Source organism: Artemia franciscana, unplaced genomic scaffold (assembly GCF_032884065.1).
Source record: "Artemia franciscana unplaced genomic scaffold, ASM3288406v1 PGA_scaffold_52, whole genome shotgun sequence".
Lineage (NCBI taxonomy): Eukaryota > Metazoa > Arthropoda > Branchiopoda > Anostraca > Artemiidae > Artemia > Artemia franciscana.
The window spans coordinates 1150588-1172634 of NW_027062693.1; the positions used below are offsets into that span (position 1 = coordinate 1150588).

The 22047-nt window shown below is 35.7% G+C and overlaps 1 protein-coding gene across 1 annotated transcript in view; it reads left to right on the plus strand.

Moving 5' to 3' along the window:
• Positions 1-22047, plus strand: part of LOC136041967 (methyl farnesoate epoxidase-like) — a 40308-nt gene that overhangs the window by 2217 nt on the left and 16044 nt on the right. Inside the window, exons 2-6 of the mRNA XM_065726785.1 lie at positions 3203-3327; positions 5530-5655; positions 8686-8809; positions 14211-14391; positions 21259-21376. Of these exons, the coding sequence (XP_065582857.1) occupies positions 3203-3327; positions 5530-5655; positions 8686-8809; positions 14211-14391; positions 21259-21376 (674 nt within the window). The remainder of the gene's footprint in view (positions 1-3202; positions 3328-5529; positions 5656-8685; positions 8810-14210; positions 14392-21258; positions 21377-22047) is intronic.

Genomic DNA, 22047 nt, shown 5'->3' on the forward strand with positions numbered 1-22047 from the left:
TGCCTGTCCAGACATTTTGTTGCGTTTGGTTTGCATCATTTTGGAAAAAGGTAAGAGGCTGTTTAACTAAATAGGTCACAACATGACAAAGTTTGATAATCCAGTTATTTATGTGTCAAGCTTTGTTTATCTTGTGCTGTTGGTTTTAGCATTGCGAGAAATTTCAGTGTTGTGTGTATCTGTAAGCGAGTTTCTAATAGAGAGAGATGAGACTCCTTTATTTATCTATTCATAAAAAAGCAAATCAAAATAAATAAACATAGCCACTACTAGAAGGTCAAATAACCTGTGTGTAGTGACTCAATTAATTAATTACTTTACATAATCAAAAAGAAAATAATAAGAAGAATAAGAAAAAAGAAGAAAGAGAGAAAAAAGACTAAACCCTCACTAGGGACCTGCTCTCATCCTGTATCTCGACCAAGTAGAAACTTTGTTACCTGTTATTTAAGTGAAAGACTGATTCAGAGTCCGTAATGCTGTCCGGGAGGCTATTCCAGAGGGTTACACTTACGTGACGAGACACATGAGCTGATCTCACTGTATTTCTCTTGTCGTATACTAGCTTGTCCGCTTTCCTACTATGATAAGAATGAGAATGATAATTAATTTAAGAAATATCCAGAAAACAAGTTGCGAAACACCATTTAAACATTGGTATACCAGTGTTAATAAAAAGTGACCCCGTAATTGACCAACATTAAAAATTTTAAAATGGGAATATCAAATAAATGTATCACTAAATTTAGCACATTCCCCCAAAAGACGAACTTCTTTATTCGAAATCGTCTGGATTCTTCTATAATTAGCCTAAAAATTGTTTGCTCAAGGAGGACACCCATATACAATGTAAGGTTGGATAATCGAAGCATAAATGAACTTTAAAACTGAAACCGGGGAAAAAATTACGAAAATTGCGAGGTAAACCTAGGTCTCTTGCTGCCTTGGAAGATATAATTTCACTGTTTTTCTTCCATTCGAATTACAATCAACAAAAAATCCCTAAATACCTCGTTTCAAAAACTTGACTAATAATAGTACAACCAAAGCAAATACTATCCAAAGAATTTATCACAACACTGGTACGGCTAAAAATCATATAATTAGTTTTACTAACATTAACACTTCAAAAACTGTGGCTAGTAAATATAGAAAAACGTAGTAAATGTAGAAACATATAAAAAATTGCAGGACATCATTTATGTGAACTATGAGATCTAGAAGATTCGTCTCTGCAATTGTTATTGCCGTGTCGTCTGCAAATGCTGTAAGAATTGCACCAGGTTGATAAAATCTTAACGTATCAACATATACTAGAAATAAAAGTGGTCCCAAAACAGGTTCTTGTGGAACTCCACAATTTACTTGTGATGCAGCACTTATAGGGTTAATCGCAACCCGCATTGATCTTCCACGCAACTAGGATCTAAACCACTGAATAAAATTATCCCTGATGCCCAAATAACTAAGTCTACGCAGTAATAATTCAAAATAAAAAATCAACCGTATAGAAAGCATCAATTCTCAATTCTGTAAAGCATCAAATACAGTATCAATTCAATTGATACTGTTTGAATATTCCAATTGATACTGTTTCAATTTGATGCTTGTTTATCCAAAAATGGGGATACTGATTGCTAATGCCGCTGCTAAAAAAAAAATGATGTTAATGGCAAAATTGTCTCCTTGTGTAGCTGTCAGTGGGATTAGCAGCCTACCATCTACACATCAGAGGATTTTGGCAGTAAAGTTGGCAGTACTTTACAGCAAATTCGCTTTTTGGCAATTACCGAAAGTGTTATTGAACTGTGTGTCCACGATACATTCTTTGGTCCTAATATGCTACTAATTTCGTTATCTGGAAAGCTGGTAAATATTATAGTAATTTATTTTGTGATCCAAAAGAATATTCATCTAAAAGAGGAAGGGTGAACTCATGGCTCAAGGTTCCAACTGGTCAGATAAATTCCATTCATGAGAATTCTCGAGTTTGCAAAGAATCAGAAGAACAGGAATTCGATGGTTCAATTTTTGTATATGAAGTTATTATTAGAGGAATTTCATTAAAATTTTGTACAAAGGAGCACCGACCTGGATACTGAAGGCCAGATTTAGTAATGACCGTAAATGGTCTGTAATAACTGGTTAATTTTTTTTTGGCAACCATGTTTGCCTAGGGCACCGCAAAACGGTATTGCATATGAAACTTGTTGGCTATATAAACAGATCAATTAATGCTTCTAAGCCCCTTGGTATGCTTTTAATTTTCCGTTGGCAGCAATTTGTCTTCACAAAATTGTTGCTTTCCAACAAAAAAGGCAGAAATTGGCACTTTGCTGTGCTTTAATTGCTTTTACTGTTTCAAAGGTACTGGAGCTTTGAATACTCAATCAACTGAGTCCTCTTCCAATGTTCGATGGCCAGTGCTTCGATATGGTCATCCATTGAAAAGAGAAAAAAAAGTTGAAAAAAGTTGAAAAAAGAAAAAATTGAAAAAAGTTAAAAAAATTGAAAAAAGTTGAAAAAAGAAGAAGAATTAACGAACAAACAAATAATTTGTATGCATTTGAAAAAAAGCATGCAAGACCAGTCTTTTTGGGGGAACACAATTTTTTTTTAGATAGGGATTTGAAACCTCTGCTTGTAAATTCAGAACCATGTTGAATGTAATCATGTAATTTTTACGTAGATCAAACCCCATTTGGGGGTTGTGCTCCCGGTTTTTCAAATATTTTACAAATTTTCTTGTGCGAGTTGCTTTTGAAGGCTACTTTATTGAAGTTTAAGATTTTTTGAGTCAGTGTAATAAGTAGGGTTTTTGTCGAAATTCCGTTCTTAAGAAAACATGTTTCTATTCACAAAACTTCATAATTTCTGTTTATTACGACGGTACAAAATGGTCGAGAATGGTTAGGAAAGGCATTTTTTCTCTTGTTTCAAGGGGTTTTAGCAATTTCTTTGTAGGGATAACTTCTTTTGAAAGACAACTACGCATGATAGTTGATGATAGATAAAAACTGTCAATGATGTTACAATTTTAGACTAGTCTCTGATGGATTTAATAAAGACTGATATTTATAGCTCAAAGATAAAATTTTATTTTTAATAATTTACTTTTTAATTTACCCGAATAATGAATAAATTAGTAAAGTAATTGAATATATTTCCTCTAAATTTTTCATTCCAAGACATATTATTTCAGATCTGCCTCAAGTCTTAGAACTGCCTAGCGATCTCACGTTACCTGTATTAAATACTCTTTGGACAATGCAGGCAGGCATACGATACCATCTTGATGATCCAAAGCTTCGCGATCTATTATCCAAGGTTTGTGTTTTCCTTTTTTTTGTTAGCTAACGACATAAAATTGTCTGCTGATTTCACTGGTAGTTCTAGAGGTGTAACTGGCAGCAATGTAAAAAAAGGAAAAGGTAAAGAATATGTCTCTAGAGGGGCGGTGCAGCCATTCTATGCTTTTGCACACCCTCTCTGCTTATTTTCCCTAGATTTTTCCAAGTAGCCTACCGATTTGGGGCTGGGTTGACTGGATAAGCATATAAAGTCACACCACTGATCCCTTAAACCAAGTAATCGTCGACCCTGGGACTTGATCCCCTGTCTTGAAGATAGAACCCCTAAAGATAGAACAGCTCAGGGTTGCAGACGAACTGCAACCACTAATCTATGGGTTGGCGACCACCTCCTCCAGCTTCAGAAATGATTAACTGAATGCAACGTACTTCTTAATGTATTATAGATTACGAACAGCTTTTGTTTTTGCCAGGCTATTCGCGCTTATTCTTACAAGTGACGAGTATTAGTTTCTTTGTTGTTTGAAGGAGCCAAAACCAGTTATTTAGGTCTGCTTCTCTGTTACCATAATGGATCTTCACCATTCTTCTGAAATACCTGTTGGCTGCATGCCTTGACACTGTTTCTGAAAATATCTTAATGCTTCCTCTATGTCATCTGATATCTATTCAGCTAATAAATCTATAGTAAAAGTTACCATGGAGGTACCGACACTTGTAATTGAGGTTTATCTCCAATCCTAGACACAGTTACCAGTTACTAGACACAGTAGTAACAGTTACCATGGTGGTACCAACACTTGTAATTGAGGTTTCAGGTAAAAAAATATTGTATTTAAATACGGCTATTAATTGATCTAATAATGACATTTAAATATGAAGATCCGCCTTTGCCTGACATAAAGAAATTTTTTTTTACAGAAAATAGGAAAAGTATATCGGGCTTTTTGATTGTTCAGTTCAGACCTCTGACTTCCTACCACAACATTTTTTGGACCAGTTAATATAACTTAAACTTTATGCAGAAACGAATTAAAATAATTTTTGCCCCTCAAAAACCGTCAAAATGTGGTTTTCCACATCCATCGGTAATATTTTCCAATCGCAATTCAACTTCAATCTTTATGAAATAGCATATGAAACTCATCTGTTATAATAACAATAACAATGATAATAATAATTTAATTTTAATAATGGTAATAATAACAGTAATTGCATCGAAAAGGTATTAAGTCATCGATAAAACTGAAAATGGTTATTCTGTATCTTTGTCGGGCCTCTTTGGAGTCAGGGTAGTAGCATGCCAATTTCTGTTCCCTACTGCTGATTGCCAATTTTGTTCCTCAAAAAATTTAATAGTTTAATATGGTATGATTGTACTTCTATGCGCGCAGGGTGCCAATGGAAGCATTGGTCAAAATGTTAGGGTAGGAAAGTGAAAGTCAATATGGAAGAAAACAGAGGACAAATCTCTGCTGATGTATTGCACCCAGTTGATCCCCCAAGAAGTAAAAATATTAGATCATAAACATGAAATACTGTTCTTGCTAGAGAGTATACATGGCTACTCCATTTTATATATAAAGAAATTTTATCACAAAGGGTTCCGGGATTAGCAAGCTGCTATACTGAGTTTGGATCCAAAGGATCTAAACTCGGGTACTAAAAACCAGGTTTTAGTTAGAACGTTAAGTCACTTGAATAAATGTCACGATAACGCAATGTTAAATAAAATAACACTGAAAAATAAAGAGATAAGAAATATGTAATAGAGTTTGGCTGAGTGTAAATGTGTTAATATAGAAACGTACTAAAAGGATTTTCACCATAAAACTGCAGATCTCTTTATCTCTTAAATCTTTAGCAGACATTTTTCCGCCTCGTCTGACATCTAAAATCCAGAAGTTTCTTGGAAATTTCTTTAATCGTAAGTTCTCCAGACTCACAGGGAAACTACAGATGCAAGGTTTTGCACGGTCGAACTGCAGTTGCGAGGTTTTTGCTTCTCAGTAGTGGTATGACCCTTTATAAGAGATTTGGATAACATCCGTCAATTTTTCAAAATACACTTGGCTAATTTTTTTGTACTTCTAAGTTTTTGAGAAGTTTGATCTTTGGAAAATTCAGTATTAAAGTTGAAATTTTACAGCACCCATAAAAATTAGTCCAAAAAGGCATCAATGTTTCTCTTTTAAGTAATAACTAATGTTCATTTTAGGTGGATGCATCTTTTCGTTCTGGTGGTGCCACCGGTGGATACCTAAATATGTTTCCATGGCTTAGATTTATTATACCTAGACTGAGTGGCTATTTGGACATGAAAGAAAGTGTGGAATCGTTACAGGTCAGATTCATAAATGTTTTCTTACGTTTAAATTAAAGTAAGGCCAATTTTATCTTAACTATACAAATTAAAAAAATTTCTGATTTCAGGTTTTGGTATAAAATACTACTACTAATGATAATATTAACACAGGGCAGTACCAAGCCAACTGAGGTCAGCACAGCTGCGCACACTCTTCCTCCATCCCAATCTCTTCAACGCTTCCATCTTTACACCCTCCCAAGAAGTCCTGGTTTCTTTTATAATTCTTTCTCAAGACGTCTTCCCACCCTGTTCGGGGACGGCTTGCTTTTAGTTTGGTCCTAGATGGTTGGCTGAAAAGGACTATCCTTAGAAATCTGTCATCCTTCATCCGCTGAACGTGTCCTAGCCAATGCAGCCCTACCCCTCATCATAGCCCTAGGAAGTGGTATAGAAAATAATTTTTTGTATAACTTACTGGTTTGAAATACGGTCAGTAAGGCGGGTACCCAGAAGAATCCGTAAACCATTCTTCTTAAAAACATCCAACAATTTCTTCTCTGTATTTCGAAGCACCCAAACGTTATTCATTTTGAATAAAATATTATAAAAATTAATAGTGAAAAAATATAATCAACTAATGTTGTAATAAGCTACTGAATAGTTTCCTTTCTCAAAAATTGCAACTTCCAGCCCTCAAATAATTTTTTTGTAATATAAATACGATTCTAGCTTTCGTATAATGCTGTTCGACATAAAATCCTGAGGCCCTGGACTTTTTTTTACTTTGAAAACTTTGAGAGAGATTTTGAAGGGTGTGAATTACTAACTCTATACTGTGAAGAAATTCTGTAACACTAATTACTTTGAGAACTTTGAGGGAATTTTGGAAGGGTTTGAATTACTAACACTATAAGGAATTAGTACGATGAAATGATTGTGGGATTTTGTGAATTTATTCCAATGCAATAAGTATATTTCTGTACAGTACTTTTTAACTAGCCTATGCTCTGCCGACCAACATAGCTTTAACGATTCAATAATCAATATTAATTTAACATTATTTATCTTTCATGAATCTTCTAATAAATTTTAGGTCAACCCAAAAAATGAAACAATGCCACACAACGCCACACAATGCCACAAAAAAGAAACTAATCCAGTTGCGACAATAACCAATCAGTAAGTCTTTACAGAAATCTGTTATCTGTTTTGAATGTCCGTCTAGCAGTGCAAACTCCTCGGTATCACTATCTCGAGCGATCTGAAGTGCTAATTTGGCACTTTCTCTGCTTAAATCTCTTCAAGTTTTCTTGCCCTGAAATCCACCTTTTAAGAATTTATACAAGTTTCATCTGCCCTTTCCTTGAATAATCTTGTCCGCTTTGGCATTTTGGCTTAACTACTTCCCAATCTTATTCAATAGAGTAAGTCCAGAAGCGAGCATTAAGAATTATCTATGGTCAAGGTAAACTCCCATATCACTTTCTTCTTAAGCATCTCCAGGTCACTGCCCTATCACAGAGAAGAAGCCTCGTGTGTACTCGGTTTGGCAATAAAGCCATGACAAACCCCCGTTTCGAAGATTTATTTCCCCGCCTTTTCAACCTTTAAGATCCCGACCTCAAAGACCCAACTCCCAGAAAGTTCCCACCCTTTAAACTGTCCCACCAATCCACGAGAGATACAGGAAGAGTTTCATTCCTGCATTTGTAAGCATTATTAATCAGTGAGTGTTTTGTATTGGCTCAGTTTTTTATTTGATAATCGTGTTTTTTCAATCTGACAAGTGTCTGTCTGATACTATGTGTCTGTGTCTGTGTTTTTCTCTCTTTTTTTTATTTGACAAGTTTTATCTGACTGTTAACACCTGACGTAAAGCGCTCTCTCTCTCTCTCTCTCTCTCTCTCTCTCTCTCTCTCTCCTCTCTCTCTCTCTCTCTCTCTCTCTCTCTCTCTCTCTCTCTCTCTCCTCTCTCTCTCTCTCTGTTTCTCTCTCTCTTTCTCTCTCACTCTCTCTCTTACTCTCTCTCTTACTCTCTCTCTCTCTCTCTCTCTCTCTCTCTCTCTCTCTCTCTCTCTCTCTCTCTCTCTCTCTCTCTCTCTCTCTCTCTCTCTCTCTCTCTCTCTCCTCTCTCTCTCTCTCTCTCTCTCTCTCTCTCTCTCTCTTTCTCTCTCTTTTATAAAGACGAGAACATGTGAATCTTCGTTTAAGTGACAGAGTGGCTATACGATGCCTCATCCTGAGTATACAGCTAAGGCACAATACTTTAATTCAGCACTTTTAAAGTCAATTTTGAAAGGTGGTCACTATGAAAAATATCTTTTAAAAGTCGGAAATTGATCTAAAATCACACTGGTAAAAAATTTATAAAAATAGCTAAAATAATAATGTCCACATTTAATCTATTAGGAAACCACAAATGACGCTTGTACGTAGTAGCAATTTTGTTCCTCTCAGGCTGCCACTGAGAATTTGCCAATGCTTTTGTTACCTGGATAAGTTACCTAGTTTGGGTCCTTCATTTTGGCTATTCTGTAAGCTTTTATTAGAATTTATTAACTATTTTTACTACTAGACTCCAAATACCAGTGAAATTATGCTAGGAAAGCTGAGACGAGTTAAGTTTACCGCAGACAAGAAGTACTAAGCTAAAGGAGACAACAAATGTAAAAAATGAAGTATTTCTTGGCCCCAGAAGTTCTTGCGCTTTAGGAGTTCTTGCCCTTGCAAGAAATCCCAAGCTATGGAAGAAAATAAATGCAATAAAAAAAATTTATGCTAATAAATGGTAGTACCCCTTGATAATAAACGGTATTAGTATAAACACTTTACGTAATTTTTGCGGGCAGTGTTTAATTTATAGGATTTTCCTAAGATTCCAAGCTCAGGCATGAAATCCTAAGATTTTGGGGCAGTTCCTAGAAGTGGCAGCCCTGGTTCCCCTTTTGTGTGGAAATGGGAGATAGGGTTCTGCGTGTCGTCCATAAAGACGCATAAAGATCATTTAAATTAGCATTATTTGTCGTCTAGGAATACAAAATCTGAATATATTTTATATTTACCTAGGACTTCTTAAAGGAAACAATCAAGGAGCACAAGACATCTCTGGATCGGAGCAATCCAAGGGATTTTATTGATATTTTTCTTTTGGAAATGGAAAACCAAACGGATCCAAGTACTACTTTTACAGGTGATTATGGTTTTAATTTTTTTTTCTTTACTCGTTAGATTTTGAGGATTGTCGGTACTAAATTTTATTCTTTGTAATACTATTATTCTAGTATATAAAATACTAGTATATAATGCTAAAATATACCATATACTAGCATATAATACTAAAATATACCATATACTAGTATATTTTACTAGTAAATATACTATGTACTAGTCTATAAAATATTATTATTCATATTAACGGTATTTTGTTGAATGATGGTATTTTGTCGTATTTCGGTTTTTTGTTGAATCTTTTTTTTAAATATATTTTCCGTATTTCTGTTGCGAGAGCTGATTTTAATTAAGTCTTACCAAGAAATAGAAGAAATACCTTTAATTTGTAGATGTTGTCATTGTTGTACTGAAATTCATAGGGTGGATCTACGCTAAAAAAAAAGGGGTCTGTTGTGCTCCCCAGAGCTCTCTAGAGGTTTTATCCACCGATCCTATTTGCTGAGCGACTGAACGATCATACTTAGAAAACCTCCTTCGTTGAGGTTTTGCTCTTCTTTGTCCGTATTTCTGCTGCATATGGTAGCTTTAACCAAAATTTTCCAAGTAGTAGAAGAAATACACCCAATTAAGATATTCTATCTAAGTTATATACATTAACTAAGTTATAAGTTATATACTAAGTTACTATAGCTAAGTTACTATGTAGTTACTATTACTAAGTTATATAACTAAGTTACTGAAGTTATATATTCAATAAGTTATATTAATTGATTAAAATATATAATTAACATATTTTTGCTGAGCTCAAAAGCTCAGATAGTCTATGAAATTATGCCCACATGATAAGAAAGCCATTTTTATGGCTAGAAAACGCTTGGGTCTCCACTATTTGGAAGACTCTGGCATGGTCAGAACCGCATTTTCTTTACTTCTGAATTATTTTATCTATGCGGATTATTTTATCGGTGCGGATTAGGAATAAAACACTTTTCACTAACTGTAGAAATATTTCTCCAAGGAGGCAAACAAAACAAAAACTGAAAAAAAACAAGAACCAAGAGCTCATATGGCACTTGTGACGAGGTCGGAAGAGCCGAGAGTTCATATGGCACTTGTGACGAGGTTGTAACCTAAAATTAGGTTCCGACCTAAAAAACACTGGACTCTCCCCCCCTCCACCAAAGATAGCAGATCAGGTTCGGTTATGTCAATCACGTACCTGCTCTCTAGCGTTTTCCAAGATTTCAGGTGTCCCCCTCCAACTCCCCCCAATGTCACCGGATCCGGTAAGGATTTAAAATAAGAGCTCTGAGATACGAGGTCCTTCTAATCGATAACTCGTTCGTAAGTTGAAAATACCTCATTTTTTCTGATTCTTCCAAATTAACCTTCCTTCCACCCCCCCCCCCCCCCCCAATGGTCGAATCGGGGAAGCAATTATTTCTAATTTAATCTGGTCTGGTCCCTGATACGCCTGCCGACTTTCAGCGATCATTATATTGATCACGTATCTAGTTTCGGCTCTCCTTCATGTAAAGATTGGGGTTGTCCGGCATTTGAACCTGAGACCTCTCCCTCCCTAGGCGAGAATCATACCCCTAGACCAGCAAGCCAATCTAAAGTAGAATAGTAATTTTTTATCGGCCGATAAAATTCTTCTCAACTATCTTGTTCGCTCGCTACCCCCAGATGGTCGAATCGGGGGAAGAGAATATTTCTAATCTGGTCTGGTCATTGATACGCCTGCCAACTTTCACCGCCCTAGCTTATCTGGGAGTGCCCGAACTAGTAAAACTGGGACCGACGGAAAGACAGATAGACTGACGGATAGAAATTGCTATCGCTTTATGTCACTTGGTAAACACCAAGTGCCATAAGAACGGTAAAAGGCAAGATCGGAGTGTGTAATTTATTTTATATGACAGCAGTAGCAAGAAAGAAAAAGAGAGGAATGTTAGGCATAATAAGTGAAGAATACAACTGGAAGGGGTAATTGCCAGAAATCTTCGAAGATGTATAAGCATCCCTTATGCCTTAGGAACTTCACTCAGGAAACAATCAATTAATAAAAAAACGTGTAAAAAAATTGGCAGAAAATCTTAAGTTACTATAGAGGGAGGAGTCAAAGAAATTAGGAACATACCATTAGGCTCAGGAAGCTGAGGCCTGAAACAGTTAAAAGAATGAAGTAGGTGGAAATAATCTATGTTAAGTGGAAATCAACCATATCTTCAAATTTTACACCTCTTGTTTCCTTTTACAAGAAAAAAAGTAAACTCCAGCATAAGAAAATACAGCCCATGAGCAAGTAATTCTAATAAATAGCTGCATTGTTCAGTATGGAAGAAAACATGCTGATTGTATATCAAAACCAAAAGGGTGATGAAGGTAAACTAAAGTTGAAGCTGCTTTAACCGTCTCATCATCGAATGTAAAATCAGTACTATGAGAGGCAAGGTCACCTTATATTTTATGTCAGAAGAACTTCATATGGAAGAGGGTGTAAACTTAGTAGGGGACTCATTCGAAAGGAAAATGAAAGTTCTAAGTTTGTTTCAAGAGTCAAGAGTGATCGGAGGGCAACCAGCCCCTCTCCCACCGTCTTTTCTTGCCAAATGCAACCAATGAAAATTTTCAGATAATCATTATGTTCAAAAGGTCAAATAACTATGCCTCCAGGATTGACAATCCACCCCATAAACCCTGGAGGGAGGCTGTAAGTTGTGGAAGTTGCCCCTAAGGGGTTTTTATAGGAAAAATAGGGCATGTTTGATCCCGGGTCTCCAAATTTAGCTTAGGGTATTAAAATGAAACCTTATAGAAATGTTCAGAGGGATTTGTAATGCGATTAAAACACACTATTTGCTTGCTAGTTGTCAAAAGGAAATATTTGCTATGTCTAACAAACGGCTAAGGTTATTAAGTTGATCCTTGCTAGGTATTAAGAGGGAATGTTGAATAAGGATTTGAGGGGAACCAGCCCATCCCCTTGCTCTTTTTAGGTGCCCTCTCTGCTCAATACTAGTAGAAATTTTGAAACTATTATTTTGTTCAAACTAGTCAAAAGGTCTAGTAGCTATGCCTCGGGATTCCATGCTCCCACAGCCCTTGGGCAAAGATTGTGAATTATACAATTCGCCCATTCTTTACATGCAAGATTTATAATTAGGAAAAGGGGAATGTCTTATCGTGGGTTTGTTCGAAAAGGAGGTGAAACTTCTGGGAATTTTGAGGGGCATGTTAAACTAAATCAAAAGAAACTGTGTGCATCCAGTTTGTTATAATGCGTATCTGCAATATTTCACAGATGGCTGAGGGTATTAAGCTTGAACTTTCAGGGCTTATTGAGAGGGATTCATTAAAGTGTTCATAGGGCAACCATCCCCCTCCTATTCCATTTTTAGTCTCTCCTCCCAAAGATATCAGGTCAAAAGTTTTGAAATGACCATCTGGTTCAGTAGTAGTGGAAAAATCAAATAACTCTGCCTTAGGAATAACGTTATCCTCACAGCCCCTCGGGCGAGTTTTGTAAGCTATGTAAGTTGCCCATTGCTTATATATAAAGTTGGTTATTTGGAAAAGGGGACATTTTTTATCCTGAGTCTTCTAAAGACTAAGGATGTTCACATGCGTGTGTTCTTCCTCAATTCATCTTTATACCCTTCGTTACATTGTATGCCAATGCCCTTTGTATTCTGCTTTCGATTTCAGTTTGTATTACCACATTGTTTTTACATAGTTTGCAGTTCTGGCACATTGGCAAGATATCCATTATGACATTCGTGCAGCAGTAGGCATTTCTTTTTCCCTTTGCTTTCATTTGAATACTAGTACCAGAAAGATGACGATAGGATCTATCAACAGGTAACGTGTTGCCAGAACCATTTGTAAGAAGTTGACCCTAATCGTCAATTATTAGTGTCAGGCTTGCTTTATCTTTGAGCACAAACCTCCCTGGAAATGCTACTCTCGTATATCCACTATCATAAAAGTTGAAGTTTCGGGTGGTCCAGAGAAATCTAATCTCTCACTGTCATAACAAAGCCAGCATACTTTTCCAATAGTGTTATCACTAGTTCTTATTTCATAGTTCAAATATTTGTATTTGTTAGCATTCAACTCAACGATAACTTTATCATGTGCATATATTCTCTTGGAATATTTCATGTGTACCTTTTTTTAATTTGATGCATGTTTTTATCATTCCCATGTAAAAAAAAATACTGATTAAAAAATACAATAAACTAGGTAGTGTTGATGACCAGTCATAAGGTACCATGGAGGCAGCCGCATAAAAAAAAAAAAAAAAAAAAAAGAAAAAAAAAAGAAATGTTCACCAGTCCCAAGAAGTCAGAAAAGGAAAAAAATGTCACACAAACATTATTCTTCTAATATGAAAAACCTCGACAAACCTATCTATATCACCTTCATTTCTTGTTTCAAAAATATCACAGGTGATTTTTTTAAGTATATTTTATGTCATTTAAAAAAAAATTGAAAATACCGAAGTAAAAAAAGATAAAATAATAAGAAAAAAAGTACAAAAAAGGGTGGCAAAAAATCGGGGGAGGGGCATTGGGCCCCGTTGAGGTTGTGACACGGATGACCATAAATACCCTCTAAAATAAGTGTTTATATAAGCACTCATTACCATGAATATTATCTTACAAGCTGTTACACTATATCTATTTTATAGATGCTGTCATATAAAGTTCAATATTATATCATATATTATGTTTGTCCAATATAAAAAAAAATGAAACGGTTTACTTTATCTTGTTAATCATGTCCAGACAGGTATTTGAAAATGAAATGCCGGCTGGATTATGCTATTGATCCAATGAACTAGGTAATTTCAGTAGGTCAATGCTCTAGTTTAGTAAAGGCAATCTTTAGTGTCCAAAAAGGGTGTATCCCCTGTGTCTATTGATGCTATATTACTACAGTTGTCCCCCTTATACCTCAATTATAGCACGAGTGTCCTTAATGCTTTACTGAAAGAAATATGTATTCAAAGCAATTTCTCTTTTACCGTTATTACATTGAGAAATAAATAGACTAATGAAAGATCTCGAAATTAACGCAGTTATATTTTATAATATCAGTCTATCAATATAATATTAGATATATACATACATAATATTTGAAATATTCAGTTTTTACCCCTTAACTTGGAAACCTATTTTAAGTTTGAAATAGTTTGCATTAATATCTAAAACTATCTTTTAATGTTTTGATAAGCCTCAGACTGAATCACCCACAGTTTTAGCTCCACGTTGGTATCCATCCTTCTTATCAAAATAATTCGTTCACTATAATAGATAAGAGCCTTGAAATAAAGTATTTCTTAAAGTTTTTGTACACCAAGGTCATCGATCTCATAAGATTATGTGTTAAATTTAAGGAAACATTTCTTATAGAGGAACAACTGATCACTTCGAGCATGGACTTATTCGTCGCTGGATCGGAAACAACTAGCAATACACTTGGCTTTTTGATCCTCTATGTCACATCGTACCCTATGATCCAGAAGAAAATACATGAAGAACTTGATAAGCATGTTGGCCGCAGCAGGCTACCAGAGCTAAGAGATAGGTCAAAGTATGTTGAACAAAGACTGCTTAGATATATGCCAGAATAGTGAATTTCGTTATTCTTGCCAAACCTTCTCAAACTGTTCATGGTAACGAACTGTAAGTAGGCCTAGGGAGTGACCTGGCTCAATAGTAACCAGAACTGTAAAAGACAGAATTTTGATACCAATAGATACATCAAAAGAATTGGATTTTTGTGCATAGTTGAAATATATAAGTTTTATTAAGTTTAATCTTACCCATCAGAAGTTACATGAGAAAATTTGCATTATTTTTGAAAAAGGAGGAAACATCCCCCTAAAAGTCATAGAATCTTAATGAAAATCATACCATCAAATTTAGCGTATCAGAGAGCCCTACTGTAGTGGTTTCCTTTCTATCTGCAAAAATGTGGAATTTCGTATTTTTCGCCAGAAGGAAGATCCCGGATGCGTGTTTGTTTTATTTTTAATATTTATTTTGTTTGTTTTCCCCAGGGGTTATCGTATCGACCCAGTGGTCCTGGAATATCGCAAGAGGGCTCATTCAAACGGAGATTAAAAGTTCCAGTGCCCTTTTTATGCGACCAAAAAATTGGAGGGCAACTAGGCCCCCTCCCACCCTCATTTTTTCCCGAAGTCGCTAGTCAAAATATCTAATAAATACATCTTCGAGGATGACTTAATCATCAACAGTCCCCAGGGAAGCGCTGAAAGTTATGAGCTTTGCACATTTTTTACATATAGTATTGATTAATGGGAAGCATACAAACGTTTTAAGGGGATTTTTTCTTGTGTTTGGGTCGGAGAGGGGGCTGCGTGGGAGGATCTTTTCATGGATTCATTTTTCATCGGGAAAGGGAATTTTTCATGAGAAGGGCGCCGGATTTCCTGGTATTATTTAAAAAATGATCACAGATAAGACGAAAAAAAAGACAAGTTTTTTTCAACTAAAAGTAAGGAGCAACATTAAAACTTAAAACGAACAGAAATTATTACGTAGATGAGGGGGTTCACCCCGTCGTCGACACATCGCTCTTTACATTAAAGATTTTTAGTTCTTTCAAAAGAGCTATTTATTCTAATTTACGGCCTTATGGTCATACTTAAAGAATTGGAACTAAATTCGAACTTTAGCGGAAAGAGTAAGGTATAGACGAGGGGGTGAATCCTCTTTTATACATAATAGCTTCTGTTCGTTTTAAGTTTTAATGTTGCTCTTTACTTTCAGTTGAAAAAAATTGTTCTTTTTTATTTAACTTTTTTAAGAAATTGCAAGTTGGTCATTACAGGTTATCAGAATTGAAGTATACACCAAAGCAGACTTAAAAAATGCTCTTAATAAAATGAATGGATAGTAAATTTCACTTTTCTTCTCAAATCTTTGTTACATTTGTAGTGAGGTAGTCGTAGCTAGCTACCAGCACTGAAGAAAAGATTAAAGTATGTTGAACAGCGTATCTAAATTGACAAACAATTTGACCAATTCTGAAACGAGTGTTTTCTTCTATACCCCTAAACTTGACATAAAATTCAGAAACCAGTTTTTTTTTTCTGTACCCGCAAAGAATTGGATCAATTCAGAAACCATTGTTTTTTTCTATACCCACAAAATTGACATAAAGTATAGATACTAACAAAAACTAACTTTAATCCTTTTAGTTTGAGCCGTTTGTATATTATTAAACAAAACAAAAAACAAGTTTTTTTAAATGAAAGTAAGGAGCGACATTAAAACTTAAAACGAACAGAAATTACTCCGTATATGAAAGGGGCTTTTCGTCCTCAACGCCTCGCTCTTTACGCTAAAGTTTGACTCTTTCTCTTAACTCGGCTTCTTAAAAATTAAAAAAACTTTAGCGTAAAGAGCGAGGCGTTGAGGACGAAAAGCCCCTTTCATATACGGAGTAATTTCTGTTCGTTTTAAGTTTTAATGTCGCTCCTTACTTTCATTTAAAAAAACTTGTTTTTTTTTTGTTTAATTTTTGGACGTTTTTAAATTAATGCATTTTTCGATCTTGGCTCTCCGCGCATAAATAATTAAAACGAGATTTGCATATTAATTTTTTTGGGCTAAATGGGTTTTTCATAGTTATAATTGGAAGATTTTGAGAAAAAAGGAGCGAGAGAGGAGGCCTAGTTGCCCTCCAAGTTTTTGATTACATAAAAAGGCAACTATAACTTTTAATTTTTTACTAACGTTTTCATAAGTAAAAAATATACGTAACTTACGAATTAACTTACGTAGCGAACTTTTATATTCGTATGTTTTATTGCGTATATTAGGGGGCTCACCCCTCATTAATACCTCGCTCTTTACACTAAAGCTTAAATTTTGTCCCAATTCCTTAAGAATGACCCCTGAATCACAAAGGGCGTAGAATAAATAGTTGAAATTACTAAAAATAATTTATCTTAAAGAGCGAGGTATTACGAGGAGGTAAACCCATCATATGCGTAATAATTTCAGTTCGTTTTAAGTATTAATACTGCTCCTCACTTTCAGTAGAAAAAACTTTTCATATTTATTTTTTCATTGTTTTTTAAATAATGCTAGAAAATCCTGCACCCCCTCCATTGAAAGTCTCTTCCCCCATGAGAAGTTCCTCCATGGAAAGATCCTCCCACATACTCTCCACCCAAACCAAAAAATCCCCCTGAAAACGTCTGTACACTTCCCAGTAACCATTACTATATGTAAACACAGGTCAAAGTTTGTAACTTAAAGTCCCTCCCACGGGGACTGCGGGGGAGTTTTTCGACTATGGCGAATAAAAGGGCTATCTCAGAATTTTGGTCCGGTGACTTTGGGGAAAAAATGAGCGTGGGAGGGGGCCTAGGTGCCCTCCATTTTTTTGGTTACTGAAAAACGGCACTAAAACTTTTAATTTCCGTTAGAATTAGCCCTTTCGAGACATTCTAGGACCACTGAGTCGATACGATCACCCCTGGGAAAAAAAAACAAACAAAAAAACAAATAAACACGCATCCGTGATTTGTCTTCTGGCAAAAAATGGGAAATTCCACATTTTTTTCGATAAGGGCTTGAAACTTCTACAATAAGGTTCTCTGATACGCTGAATCTGATGGTGTGATTTTCGTTAAGATCGTATGACTTTTAGGGGGTATTTGCCCCTATTTTCTAAAATGAGGCATATTTTCTCAGGCTCATAACTTTTGACAGGTAAAACTAATCTTGATGAAATTTCTATTTTTAAAATCAGCATTAAAATGCGATTCTTTTGATGTAACTATTGGCATCAAAATTCTATTTTTTAGAGTTTTGGTTACTATTGAGCCGGGTCGCTCCTTACTACAGTTCGTTACCACGAACTGTTTGATTTGGACGTAGAAGGACTGAAGACAGAGTTTATTCGTTAAAACTTAAAAATATAAAATGCAACTGCACTTTCGAGGTTATTTGAAAAAAAAGAAAAAGAAAAAAAAGTCATACCAGGTGTGTATACAGCAGTGTCGGAATTTGTTTGTCTATTTTGTAAGAAAAATGGGTGACATGAAAAATACATGCCACATTTTTTTTTCATTCAAAATGTTTCAGTAGTATAGAAACCAAATGGGTTAGCTCCACGTCTAAATCTTATTTTTCAGCGTACGAGCGCTTAATGGACGTTTGATAGCCCAAAATTCCAGATAAAGACTTGATCACTTAATGAGGGTTGTAGTTGTGAAAACTCTCTCGTGGCGCCCCTCAGAATAGTAGGCACAAAGAAAGCCCTATTATTACTAATTTCAGTTACTGTCCTGCCACTGGTCGTCCTGCCCAGTCTGACCACGAGGCAGGGAACTGTGCGAAATATGCTGCCAAAATTGAGCCTCCTGAAGACAATAATGACCGTGAAAAAATAATGACCAAAGGGCTAATCCCCCTGAAATATGATGCATCAGCCATGGCGCAATAAAATATCCTTTAAGGGGGAATCTGAGTTAGGAGGAAAGAATTCTCTTGTTAGTACTAGTTCTGAGGACCAGGTGTCACTTGCCGCTGATGACTGGCGAGTGATAGATAAGTCTTCTCTCTCTTCTGAGGGACGAGTGTTGCCTGCCAAAACCAGTCTGAAGCTCTAGGGTGGGGCTCTGGGAAAAAGGAAAGCAATGGCGGATCGCTTGGCATTACCAAGGAAAGCTCCCCTGTAAAGGAATAAAGAATAAATAGGTAAGCCCTATATCGAAACACCACGCCCAAGCACCAGTAGTCCAATGACCATTTTCTTTTATATAATTTTTTGGATGGGGAGGGGGGGGGGTTGTTTGTAGGCAATGGAGCTTTGTTGCCTGACCCTAAACTAATTCGGTAAGTCCTTCTGCCATAATAATAATAATATGATCACTTAATGATCAATTCTCGAATCAAAATTGACTTGTCTGTATTAAAATTGTAATTCTTCGTTAAGAAAATACAAAAAAGGAAGAGAATCCTACGTATACCATTATTTTTTCTACCACTTTTGCAAACCAGATATTTAACTAGAGCTGTACCTTCTTTGTCATTTTCTGCATTTTTTTTTACCGAGTGACCTGATCTGGCATCTAGTCCCTCCCATATGCAATAAAACAATGTCTCACCAAGAAACCGTTTTAGGATTAAGTGGCCCACAATTAAAAGTCGAAAAAACAAGTAAAAACGACAGAAAACTAAAATTCGTCGTATACTTTCTCAGAAATCTTAGTAAAACTATTTAACTTCCCCCGTTCTATGATTGAAATAGAGATGTTTAGTTTCAATGAAACTTAGATGACCAGACAGTTTAAATTTTGTTTTTACGATTAAACGGAGCAAGATTTTCTCTTTAAAGTTCAAGAAAGGTCAGTCCCTAAGCGCAAAAACTGCTCGGAAAACATTAAAAATCAGTTGAAAGGAATTATCATTTGAGTAATTTGGCAACTTGGTGGTGCCAAAAGCTTTGGTTGACAACTTACCGGGAAAAGGGAAGTATATTCAACTACCTTTTGACTCATATTTCACAGGACAGTTGTCAATGTTAGTTATTCCTGTGGGACATAAATCCTTTGTCTTTGACAGGGTTAGTCGAAGCCTAGACTCCCAAAATGATTTTTAAAATCTCATATCATCTTCATGTTTCTAGCATTGTTAACATAGCATGATGTAACGTCTTTAGGATGAAGCAGTCATCAGCCATCAATGTTTCTAGCATTGGTAACACAAAAGTATAAGTGCTTGTTGTAGAACCGTTAAATTTGCCAGAAAAGGGTGGACTGTGGACCAGTCCACTGGACGTAATTGTTTAGCAGATAACAGTAAGTTAGACTTGCGACCTTGATGGCCTATTTTGAACCTGAAATTGAGAGGATAGCTTCCTGTCACATGGAGAAGACCTTCAGCTCTTGGTTATTTCCATTGGAATAAAAATTAAAACTTTATTTTAATATTCAAAGTAATATTGAAATATTCAATGTGTGTCGTGTAACCTTACCACTATGCGTGACACACGAGTTTTTTGTATGTAGCTAGTTTGTGCCAAGAGGAATTCATTAAAATATAAAGGTCAACCTACATTTCCTTACATTCATAGTTGCAATAGTTAGCAGTTCTTGCAAAAGCACATCAGGGTTGAACACAATATTAGGTTTATGTCAATCAAGTGAAATATCCCAGACACCCTTAAGAGCCTTTCCCAGCTTTTTAAACAGTTTCTAAATTAGAAACGCCTCAGCTTAACAAGAATTGAGATTTTTACACGAAACACAGAGATAAAAGGCGTCCAAGCTATCCCTCAGGTCTTCTGATCCTCTAACAGTATTCTTTTGAATATGTTTAACAGTATTTACCCTATCAGTACCAAATATTTAAACGCGGTTTAAAGAGTAAAAACTATCTTTTCTTTGTTGCTGGATTTATTTTTCTGCTATTTGACAATGACATTAGCTTTAATCTGTTAAAATTACCTATCCCCTCTCCCTCTTTCTTTTGATGTGTTCCTCTCTCTTTTAATTTTTTCCCCCCGTATTCTTTATATCTCATCTCCTATCCCTCACATCGGTAACATGTCCCCTTTTTTCAACCGACGCAAATGGTGGAGAAATTAGGACATAAAATTCACTATTTCTTGCGGTATCCAGGATTTTGAAATAAGATTTTAGTGGTAAAATCTGACAAGCGTAATTTTGGTTTATTATTCAAAACTCGGAACAGCAGTATTATGGCTTCTGATTCCAGTCAACTGAAACTTTCAGACCCCATTTATCCAAAAATTTAACTTCTTTGATAGAAATTCAATGGATCCTACGTGCTCCACATGTACCTGAGAGCCCCATTTATCCCTATACAACTCCTTAGGTTTCAAAGAAGAATTATCTCGTTTTCATTCGTTGTAATACTTTTTCTCGTTTTGCAAAAATGTAGTTTCCTCTACGGGTAGTCTGTAGATAGTATTTGCTCCTATGATCACCCCATATATCTTATAACCTATTTAACCCCAGAACCCGCCTTCCTTGCCTAGAAGCACTCACAGACAACAATCAGAAAATGAATGGTTTGGGACCCCGACCAACTCAAATCTTCAAATCTTATTCATGCAATCTTTTTACAAACAGTTTCTAGATAACATGTGCTCCCCGTGCTAAGACCATTTACCTCAAAGCCCCATTTAACCCTAAATATCTCCCTAGTCTAGAAGCTACTCTTGAGTCATGACTTCCGTGAACGTAGCAATAAAAAACCTGCAAATAAAAACGTCTTTCTTCGTCCGTTTTTTCTTGTTGAGTTTGTTAAGGAATCGCTGGTTGGACTCTACACTGGTCTACATTCTAAAATCTTTGGTGACCGTTGAATTAAACGTCGTCTATATTTGCAGTTTGGAGTCAAGTTCTGTATATATTTTATTTCAAAACAAGTCATGATATGTTTCTATTTTTAGTCTGTCATTCGTGGAAGCTGTGATCATGGAGGGTCAAAGGATGTCAAATGTGGCACCTTTTACACCGCCACATCAGGCAAGTGAAGACGTTGAGCTGAATGGGTACACGATCAAAAAGGTATAGTAAGAAAAAGATTTCCTCAAATTTACATAGGTATCTGCAAGGACAGAGAATATAGTTAGTATTTGCCCATTTTACATAAAAGACCAAAACAATATACCAATTGTTTAGAACGTTTTTAATGCATAGAAACAACTTTTCAAATTTTATAGAAAATAAAATACCGCCTGAAAACTTTTGTGCAAAAAACATTGTTTTCAACCTGTTATCTTCTCAAAATTGAATGTACAGCCTTCAACCTCTCCCTCACCTAAAGATCTGTAAGTATTTTTGCAAAGATAGCTAATTCTAGTAGATCTAAGCTATTTCTGTAGTTTGGGTCTTGAAAATATTCTATTCAAACCAAGCTGTTTGTGATCGAAATCCAACCATAATTATATGCTTTCTTATTTCGCATCAATAAAAGCTGATCATTACCTTATTTTTAATCACGCTAGCAGATTTTGAATGGGAATACTCTACCCACTTTATAACGAAGATGTCACGCCAATTTAGAGGAGGAAAAACTGCCGATCTGAAGATTGTGTTTCAGCTCATTACCATTTCAATTACTCTGTCCAAGCTGTTTGAACTACTTGGTATTGATGCGTTTGAGAGAAAGGCGACTGAAGCCGTTGTCTTCTGCTCTAATATGGTAATTGAAGCCGATACTTCTTGTTATCGGCTAC